This window comes from Lagenorhynchus albirostris, chromosome 19 (assembly GCF_949774975.1).
Source record: "Lagenorhynchus albirostris chromosome 19, mLagAlb1.1, whole genome shotgun sequence".
Classification (NCBI taxonomy): domain Eukaryota; kingdom Metazoa; phylum Chordata; class Mammalia; order Artiodactyla; family Delphinidae; genus Lagenorhynchus; species Lagenorhynchus albirostris.
In genome coordinates, this window is record NC_083113.1 from 57,206,687 (window position 1) to 57,216,539 (window position 9,853).

The window sequence follows — 9,853 nt, forward strand, 5'->3', positions numbered from 1 at the left end:
CCCTCGTCTGTCCTGCCACAGTGCGTGTTATCCCGAAAAGCCAAATTGTAGACTGTGAAAACAGTTCCACAGACACGCACATTTAATAGGTGATGAACAGAAGCCAGTAAGACGGTCTGAAGTATTAACAGTGCAGCGTAAAGGGGAGGAGGCTGTCGAGAGGGTGGCCCAGGGCCCGGCGGGGACTCCTCTCCTGGGGCTGCCGTCCCAGTTGTAGGCGGGTGGGCGGCCTAGGGGGCGGGGGAGGCGGGAGCTCTGGCTGCCTCTCCTTCCTGCTCCTGCACAGGGTGGGGTGGGACTCAGCCAGCGGCACCCTGGGTTCCCGAAAGAGCTACGGAGAACAGGCGAGCAGGCCCAGGGCAAGCATGGCTGTCCCCTACCTTCAACCCCTGTGAGACCAGGAGGGATCAGGGGTCCAGACCAGTTTCTTCTGCACGGTGTTAAATTCAGCCTCTTAGCCGGAAGCGGGGGCCAAGGCCGAGCGAGTCTTGGTCGGTCTACGTTGTTGGTCTAGGCTAAATGTAGAGCCCCAGAAAGATTTCTCTGCTCCACTCACCTTGTGAGAAGGCGGGGGGGAGAGCCCCGGTGCCCTCGGGTGCAGGGATTCTGTTCTCTGCACAGGAGTTGGCATGTATGCTCTATACCTTTGAGGGGACGGGGACCTGAGTGTGCCTGTCCCCTCTCGAGCAGGAGGGAGTGGATGTGCACAGACAGCCTTGGGCTGCCGTGGACGTGGCCCCGGGCCTGTGTGATGAACGGTCCCCTGCTGGGGGATCGGTGCTGGCCAGGAGACCGCGTGGTCACTTGGGGTCTGTGGATCCAAGGGAAGCCTGGTGCCTGCTTTCTGCCCCCCACCTGCCAGCCCTGAGAAGCCCTAGGACTAGGGGTTAATGCACATTTCCAGGGTGAAAGGAATCTGGCTTTGGGGGTGCTCAAAGGGCGGTAGGGCCTGGCCTGCCAGGTGGAGTGCCCTGTGTGTGTTCACTGGCGAGTCGAGGCTCCCTGCCCAGCTGAATAGGTCCGTTCCACCTCCAGGATACTACTACGACCTGGACGATTCCTACGATGAGAGTGACGAGGAGGAGGTTAGGGCCCACCTCCGCTGCGTGGCCGAGCAGCCGCCCCTCAAATTGGACACGTCCTCCGAGGTATCTGGGGCGCGTCGCTGCGGGCAGGCGCGGGGCTGGGCTGTTGGCACTCACCTCGGTGCCTGCCTCTGGGCTTTCCCACGCTTGTTGGGACGCCGTCAGGGCCCTCCTCCTCCCAGGCCCGGCGCGGAGTGGCCACAGCACAAGAGCTTCGAGGACCCCAGGAGGGGCCCCTGGGTCAGTGGAAGCACGCCACCGCCAGTGGTTTCAAACTCATTTGTTTTCTTTCCCAATCTAGAAGCTAGAGTTTTTGCAACTTTTTGGCTTGACCACCCAACAGCAGAAGGAGGAATTGCTGACCCAGAAGCGGAGGAAGCGGCGGCGGATGCTGAGAGAAAGAAGCCCGTCGCCCCCGACGGTTCAGAGCAAGCGGCAGACGCCTTCGCCGAGACTGGCGCTGTCCACCCGCTACAGCCCCGACGAGATGAACAGCAGCCCCAACTTCGAGGAGAAGAGGAAGTTCCTGACCATCTTCAACCTGACCCACATCAGCACTGAGAAGAGGAAAGGTGAGGCCTGGGTGGGGCGGGGCCTCGCCAGGAGGGCTGAGGGTCTCTGAGGAAGGAGGCGGGGCCGCGGGCTCCTGGCGGCGTCCTGGGGCTCCCCTCTACTCTCACAGACTTGCGTCACTGTCTCCCCTGTCACACTTCTCTCTCCGTCGGAAACTTGCATGGCCCCCTTCAAAGCCTGTTTGTTCTTGTCTCATCCCGGGTGGAACTGAAGACGCGCTGATGTTCTGTGCACAGCCCACCGTGAGCTGATGCCTGCTCTTGGCCCTTGTCAGGTCTCCCAGCACGTTCAGCCCGCCCTGCGTGCGGGTGGACGTGCGCCTTCCCGAGCAAGGTGCTCAGGCTTCTTGGTAGCAGGCGTTTTCTCTTGGCGGCCGCTGGGCAGAGCCGACACCCACTGAGTGGACAGTTTGCCCTGAGAGATGCTTCCAGATCGGTCTGGCCACCAAGGGCCATGTCGGGGCCGACTCTTGGGCTGGAGCCCGTGGTGCGGTCTGAACCCTTTCTGGGGCACCTGCTGCCTTGGTCTGCCGCTCATGCTCGCTCAGTGCCAGGATGGTGGCGCAGGTGAAAACTAGGCCTTCCTGGGGTGCGCACCCCCACGTTCCCCTTGCTGGCACTCGCTCACCTCTTCCCAGAAGGAAGAGGAAAGCAGAAGTGCTTCTTGGTCATCTAGTTACTTTCACTTATTTCGGTAGCGGGGGTGTAGCATTCAGTTACTGTGTTGAACCAGTGAGCTGGCGTTCTTGCTTTCTCTTGAAGGGGCAGTGACACGATTAGCAGGGCAAATCCCTGGGAACGCGCATAGTTTTGTTTGTAAAGAGAATCTTTGTGCCTGGCTTAATTCCTGGAGGAAGCCGCCGGCGATGTGGCCACTTAAGTTTCAGTCCGCGAGAGGCCCCTGAACTGCGTCGGGAATCTGTGGCATCAGATGTCACCGGGTCGGTGTCCCTTTTCCCTAAACGGCAGCCGTCGTGGGATTCACACTCGCATGGCAGGCGGCGGGGAGGAGACTGTGTCAGGAAGCAGCCTGTGCTTCCCAGGGTTCTGTGGGGCTCTTCGGGGTTGCTTCCTGTGTCGGAGCCAACTTTTTTCTCTTTTAAATAAGAATTCGTTCCCAGAAGCTCGCAGGTACCAGTCATTCACTGCACACACACAGCTGTTCTCGAACACACCTGAAATGTTATGTAGTAAAAGCTGAGAGGAATCCGGACTCGCTGTAAAGTGCAGTTTCTTCCTCTAAACCTAGCCTGTCCCCGTGGCTTTGTGTTTCTCGTTCTAAAGGACTCGCGCCTGCCGGTCGCGGCCTAGGCTGGACTCCTGCTCTCCTTCCCTCCCAGGAGTGACACGATCCTCTTGTTAATCTCGGGCTGCTTTTCTCATAGACAAAGAGAGGCTTGTTGAGCTGCTCCAGGCCATGAAGCAGAGGGCGCTGTCAGCAGCGGTGGCAGACCCGCTCAGGAACTCTCCGAGGGACAGTCCTGCTGGGTCCCTGAGCGGTAAGGCCAGCCCCATCCGCCACCGCCCGGGACTGTCCCGGGGGCTGCCCAGGGTCAGAGGCCACCACCCCAGGTCGTCTTCCTCCTGGACACAGCGTGTGCTTCTTTCTCTCCATCTCTCTCTCAAGCTTCCTGCGCGTGGGAAGGATCTCCTCGGCCGCAGCGCGAGCCTTGGCAGTCGGGGCTCAGAGGGCTCAGGGGGAGGGTCCCAGCTGCGGCAGACTGTGCCCGGTGGTCGGCGTGGCTCTGGCCGCCGTCCGTCCGCCCAGCGGTGGCCCGGGTCTCAGCACCTGCTGCTTGGGCTCTGTGCTCCCGTCCATCCACCCTTCGCCCTCCTCCCGGCGTCTTTGTCTCGCTTTTTCTGCTTTGCAGGCCCCTCCAGTACCTGCTTTCACACCTTCTGTCTCTCTCTCTTGTGGCTCTGACTCTCCTGCACTGTCCTGCTGACGGAGCAGGAAATCTTGTTGGTCTGGCCCTGTTCTCAGCTCTTAACTGGATCTTTCCGGTTGGGTCGGGCTACGTAACTTCCTGCCTTTTGGATGACTGGAAGCGACTTGCTTCTTCCTTCAGATTCTCCTTCTGCTTCTCAGATGCCCTCCTGGGGCACCTCTCAAGGATGGCCTTGCTGCTAAACACACCCCGTCTCAGACCACACAGTGCACGCTGACCTTTAATTAAATGGCTCTGGAGTCCGGGTCCTTTGTCCTGGGTCTTCATTCAGTGTAAGCTCTAGACATCAGGGTTGGCCCGTTCACATTTGCAGGTCTTAACGTGTTCCTCACTTTCTGTCTCTAAAAGAACCAGCCACGCAGCAAGCCTCTCTGGATACGGAGAAGCCTGTGGGTATCACTGCTTCCTTGTCTGACACCCAGAAGGCCACGGAGCCTGGGAGACTGGAACAGCTCCGGCCCCAGGAGCGAGTCCCGGAGCCAGCCCCCGCCAGCGGCGAGAAAGCCAGGCCGAGCGAGACCCCTGGGGGCAGGAAGAGCCTGAGCATGCTCCACTACATCCGGGGCCCCGCGCCCAAGGACATCCCCGTGCCGCTGTCCCACGGCATCAACGGGAAGAGCAAGCCGTGGGAGCCCTTCGTGGCGGAAGAGTTCGCGCATCAGTTCCACGAGTCCGTCCTGCAGTCCACCCAGAAAGCCCTGCAGAAGCACAGAGGTAACGGGGCCGCCTGGCTTTGTTGAGGAGCGCTGCTCGGGGTGTGTGAGGCACCTGGCGGTAGAGGCGGGCTTTGCCTCTGCGGGTCCAGGGTGGGGCCTGAGAGCGCACCGCTTGGAGCGGGTGCCTGGGTGGTGCTGCTTCGTGGACCACAGGTCAGGGAAGCTTAGCAAGAGAGGCCGTCTGAATTTAATAAGGCCCTTCGAGGAGCCTTTTCAGCAAAAACAGGATCCATGCCTTCTACAGCTGAACGATTTCCCAGCCTCCCCTACAGACTCACCCGGAAAGCTCCCTGTCCTTTGATAACTAGACCCAGCGAGCACTTCGTGTGACACACTGGTTGCTCCAGCCCCATGTGTGAGCCCCCAGATTCATGCCCCTTGGACATTTTGGTGGGAATCACTGCAGGTCAGAGAACAGGGGTCAGTACATTTCATTCCCGTTGATTAGAAAAGAATCCTCAGTGATTAAATCACTACTGAGTGTAAAATAAATTTCTGTACACTCCAGTAGCCAGAAGAAAGTATAAAAGAAATTTTACTCCTGCAACCTAGAAGAGCTGACTATTAGACATACAGCTCTGACGTCAGTATCCTTCAGGTAAATTAATGCTGTCAGCAGAGATGAAATGATACTCAAAGCAAAGGGCAGTGGTTTTCGCAGCGGCCTTTGAAAACAACTCTCCAAGGCAGGAGGAGCGCTTTATGGGAAGTTTGTTGTGAATTTACTTGAACCGTGTTTTTCCAGAAGGAAACGTTTTGACTGTGTGACTGGATCAAACCCCTCTGTGCTCCCCGCTAAGACACACCCACAGAGGCTTTTCGGTGGCCTGAGGACACATTTTTCCTGCCTCATTTCAACCATTCCCTGATGTTACACCTGTTTTGTCCGGACTTTAAAGTCACCCAGCCCCTGACAGTTTGGGCCGTACCGGTCCACTGACTGCCCGAGGCTGCTGTCCGCGTGGGGAGGACCTTTGCGCCTGTTAGACCACCAGCAGCAGGGCCACAAGGCAGAGCGGACCTTGTCTACACAGGCCCCCGCCAGTTAGCAGCCTCCTGGTAGCCGGCAGGGCACGGGGTGTGTTCAGGGACTGGAGCACCTGCATTTCCTGACGAGCGGGGGCAGATACTTACTGAGGGCCCACTGTAGACCAAGCTCAAACCCACAGTTTCACAGAACACGATGTCGGAAGCTCAGGGCCTAACACAGCTGAGCTCGTACCCGTGGTGCGGTTAATTGAACCTAGGCCTGCTGCTGTCTTATTTATTTATGGCTGCACTGGGTCTTCGTTGCTGCACGCGGGCTTTCTCTAGTTGCGGCGTGTGGGGGCCACTCTTCGTTGCGGTGCGCGGGCTTGTCATTGCAGTGGGTTCTCTTGTTGCGGAGCACGGGCTCTAGGCGTGCAGGCTCAGTAGTTGTGGCGCACGGGCTTAGTTGCTCTGCCTGCTGCCGTCTTTACGGCTCTTTTCAGCCCTCCTGATGGTGCCGTCTTCGGTCTCCGAAGGGCACAGGCCTCACCATGCTTCGTCTTGTCTGCGGCGAGACCTCAGTCACACTGACTCCGTCGCCTGCCCCTAGCACAGGTCCCCATGGGCCCCGTGATGAGCCGTCTTCTCTTCCCCAGGAAGCGCAGCTGTGCTGTGTGCAGAGCAGAACCACAGCATCGACACCTCTGTCCACTACAACATCCCCGAGCTGCGGTCCTCCAGCCGGCTGCCTCTGGCCCAGCGCGACGGGCAGCAGGAGCCCCCCGCCGGGAGGAAGGGTCCCCTGGCACAGGAGGTGGACCCGGACTCAGAGGAGGAGGAGGACGACGACGGAGAGGACGACGACGAGGACCCCCCGAAGCGCAAGTGGCATGGGATCGAGGCCATCTTTGAAGCTTACCAGGAACACGTAGAAGGTACACAGGGGAGCGGGAGGCAGGCCCAGGCGAGGGGCCCGGGAAAGGCAGGGAAGGAAAGCTTAACAGGCCAGTCAGCGCCAGATTTTGTCGCCGGGCTGGGGACTGTTTCTAAGTCATGGCACTAGCTCTCAGGGTTCTCAGGGTCCCTGGGCCACAACTAGGCAGAAACACCGGAAGGTACGTCTCCGTCAGCCGTTTCACCTATTTCCAGAACCGTTCCTCGGGCTTCTGTGGGTGCCCAGGCTGGCTTACAGGGGCAGTTCCTCACGGACAAACGTGAGGCCATCCTCACTGGAGGAATTTAGGCACCAGGCGCCCGTCCCCACTCAGCATGACAGCGCAAACCTGGGCCTGCTCGCCCTCTGCTGTCTTCCATGCACTTCTAAACATTGTATCCATCCTGACGCTTGTGGCTACGTACAAGGGTCCTGGAAAGTGCAAAGCTGCTTCATTTAGCCGAGCCCCACAGGGCCAGGCTGCTCAAGTGTGCAGCATCTGTGCAGCGACGTGGTGGTGTCCCCCACGTGCTCTGTGGTCCTCCTGGACTAGAGCTTTGTACAGGAGGCGAACCCTTGTTGGCCACCAGCATGTCAAAACCCAGGCCAGTGCCAACCCCAAATTCTGTTTATTACCATATCATACAGGAGTCTTAATTTTTATCATGAATATCATGATCCTTTCAAATATTTTAAAACACGCCAAGTACAATCAAAAGGAATGCCAGTGTCAACTCCTACATTTTATTTACTTTTTATTGACGTGTATAGTTGATTTACAGTGTTGTGTTATTTTCAGGTGCGTAGCAGTGATTCAGTTACACATTCAGTTCTTTTCCATTATGGGTTTATCGCAGAACATTGAATATAGTTCCCTGTGCTATACAGTAGGACCTTGTTGTTTACCCTATTTTATGTATAGTATCAACTCCTACATTTTGCTTCCTTTTCTCCTTCAAATGAAACCCTCGTTTTGAATTTATTAAGTACATGTATATCCGGAAGGATATGTGTTAATAGCATTCCTTTTTACAGTGAAATGTATCCGTCTTTTCTGGGTTTATTTTTTGGTGCCTTGTTGGAATTCCTTCCCTACCCCAAGGACATGGTAACAAATGCATTTCCTTCTAAGTCTTCAAGTTCTGCTTTTCTTATGCGTAGAATTCATTTCTGTGGATGGAGTAAGGTAGAAGTGTAACTCCTTCTTTCCCACCCAGACAACCAATTATCCTGGAGGTTTATGGGGTACCCTCTTCCCCATGGGGTGTGCTCCTGGCAGGCAGTGTACCCCCCACGTGCCCAGGCCTGTCTCTGGGTGCTCTCCTGGCCTGTCCCTGTGTCACTGCCGTAGCTTTGCAGCTCCCCGTTGTCTGGAGTAACTCACCCTGACTTCTGACAGCTCAGCTGTTCTTGGCCCTTGGCTTCCCTGGTGAATTTTAGGATCGCCTTTTTTGTTCCACCCAAAAAAACTGTTAGATGCGTTACATCATTTTTGCTCCGTGAGCAGCTGACTTTCCTTTTATTAGATCTAATGGTAGGTATCAGTTGTCACTGGGGATGTTTTAGTGTTTGTCGTCCCTTATTCCTTCGATGATCATAGATGATCAGGCCTGCCAATAAATAAAAAGTTTCATTCTTTCCTTTTGAATTTTGTATACATTTCCTTTTTCTTGTCATGCTGCATCGCCTAGGATCATTTGTAGACTGTTGAACAGGGACACCCGTGGGGCTCTTTTCTGTGAAACTTTACAAGCGCTCCAGTAAGTTGCTGCTGAGTTTTCTGGTGTGCGGTTGTTGAAAGTCAACTAATGTATTTTCTAGATTTACTGAGATGACAACCTTGTTTTTCACCTCTTGATGTTTTCTGATGTTGCTTGTTTACTCCTTGCTGAATTTGATTTGGTAGTACTTCTAAGATTTTTAATTTATATTCTTAATTGGTATTAGATTGATTTTATTGTACTTTACCCTGCTATCATGATTGTTCTAGCTTCTATAAAATCAGTCAGGTAGCCTTCCCTGGCTTCCACTCTCTGAAACACTTCATGTAAAGGAGGGATTTCTTTTTTTCATGCCCAGGAGTGGGATTGCTGGATCTTACGGTAATTCTTTTTTTAGTTTTCTGAGGATCCTCCGTACTCTTGTGCATCGTGGCTGCACCAGCTTATACAGGAGGGTTCCCTTTTCTCCACACCCTCTCCAGCATTTATTGTTTGTAGATTTTTTGATGATGGCCGTTCTGACCAGCGTGAGGTGGTACCTCACTGTAGTTTTGATTTGCATTTCTCTAATAATTAGTGATGTTGAGCATCTTCTCGTGTGCTTTTTGGCCATCTCTACGTCTTCTCTGGAGAAATGTCTGTTTAGATCTTCTGCCCTTTTTTTTTTGATTGGGTCTTTTTTTGGATATTGAGCTGCAGGAGCTGTTTGTATATTTTGGAGACCAATCCCTCGTGGGTCTGATTATTGCAAATATATTCTCCCGTTCTGTGTGTTGTCTTGTCATTTTGTTTATGGTTTCCACTGCTGTGTAAAACCTTTAAGGTTTAAATTCAGTCCCATTTGTTTTTTATTTTCATTACTCTAGGAGGTGGATCAAAAAAGATCTTGCTGTAGTTTATGTCAGAGAGTTCTGTTTTCCTCTAAGAGTGTTATGGTATCTGGTCTTACATTTAGGTCTTTAATCCATTTTGAGTTTATTTTTTGTGTCAGGGAGTGTTCTAAATTTCATTCTTTTACGTGTAGCTGTCCACTTCTTATTGAAGAGACTATTAAAGCAGGGATTTGTCCTTGATGGTTTGAAGTCACTCTCCTGTTAAAACCAGGCTCCGTATCTTTTGGAAAGGCAGAGATTTTATTTTAAAACTATAAATTTTTAACAGCTTAAAAGTTTTCATATCTAACTCTTATCTTTCTTTTTGAAAAATGCATTTTAAGGCTATACATTTATCCTTAATTACTTCCTAACCTGTCTGTATCCCTTAAAATTGCCTTTCAATGCTAGATCCTTGGTTCTCATTCCACTGGGTTGGATTTACTTTAGTGATACTTAATGTACTTACCAGCATGATGGAAGGGCTGGGAGCAGTGTGGTCCAAAGGAGAGGACTTTGCTGGCTGCTCTAGAGAGAGGGGAACACTCGCCAGGCCTGTGGCCCCTGCATACAGGAAATGTGTCAACATCACTTGTCTTTTCAGAGCAAAATCTAGAGCGGCAGGTGTTACAGACGCAGTGCAGGCGGCTGGAGGCCCAGCACTACAGCCTCAGTCTCACGGCCGAGCAGCTCTCCCACAGCATGGCGGTGAGTCCCAGGGCACCACACGTGGGGGAAAGGAATGAAAATCGGCTCCTGGGGGGTTTTCTTAAACACATAATGCTTATTTTTGTTCAGCCTTTCGAGTCTGGGTTCAAGAGCACCCATACAGACAAGGTTTGAAGGGAAATTGTGCCCCTGAGAGATGAAAACAGTCTCAGCCTAAGGAGGGAAGCGTCATTCATTTGCAGACTATTGATCCTGGAAGGGTGACGATGCTGTGTATATATATTGCCTGTGTCAAGTCTCCCCCTCCTGTGATTTGCTCAGGAAGATGGAGGGAGGAAAGCTCTTGAAGTGAGTCGGACTCCCCCC

At 53.7% G+C, this 9,853-nt stretch overlaps 1 protein-coding gene across 3 annotated transcripts in view; it reads left to right on the top strand.

The window, feature by feature from the left end:
- Positions 1–9,805, top strand: part of GSE1 (Gse1 coiled-coil protein) — a 416,808-nt gene extending 407,003 nt beyond the window's left edge. For 2 of the 3 annotated variants that reach the window (XM_060132503.1, XM_060132505.1), the window contains 6 exons: positions 1,036–1,148; positions 1,387–1,657; positions 3,043–3,156; positions 3,955–4,320; positions 5,948–6,226; positions 9,423–9,805. In XM_060132503.1, coding sequence (XP_059988486.1) covers positions 1,036–1,148; positions 1,387–1,657; positions 3,043–3,156; positions 3,955–4,320; positions 5,948–6,226; positions 9,423–9,661 — 1,382 coding nt within the window. In that variant the 3' untranslated portion in view covers positions 9,662–9,805. The remainder of the gene's footprint in view (positions 1–1,035; positions 1,149–1,386; positions 1,658–3,042; positions 3,157–3,954; positions 4,321–5,947; positions 6,227–9,422) is intronic. The other variant, XM_060132504.1, reaches the window with a different exon arrangement.
- Positions 9,806–9,853: the final 48 nt, after the last annotated feature.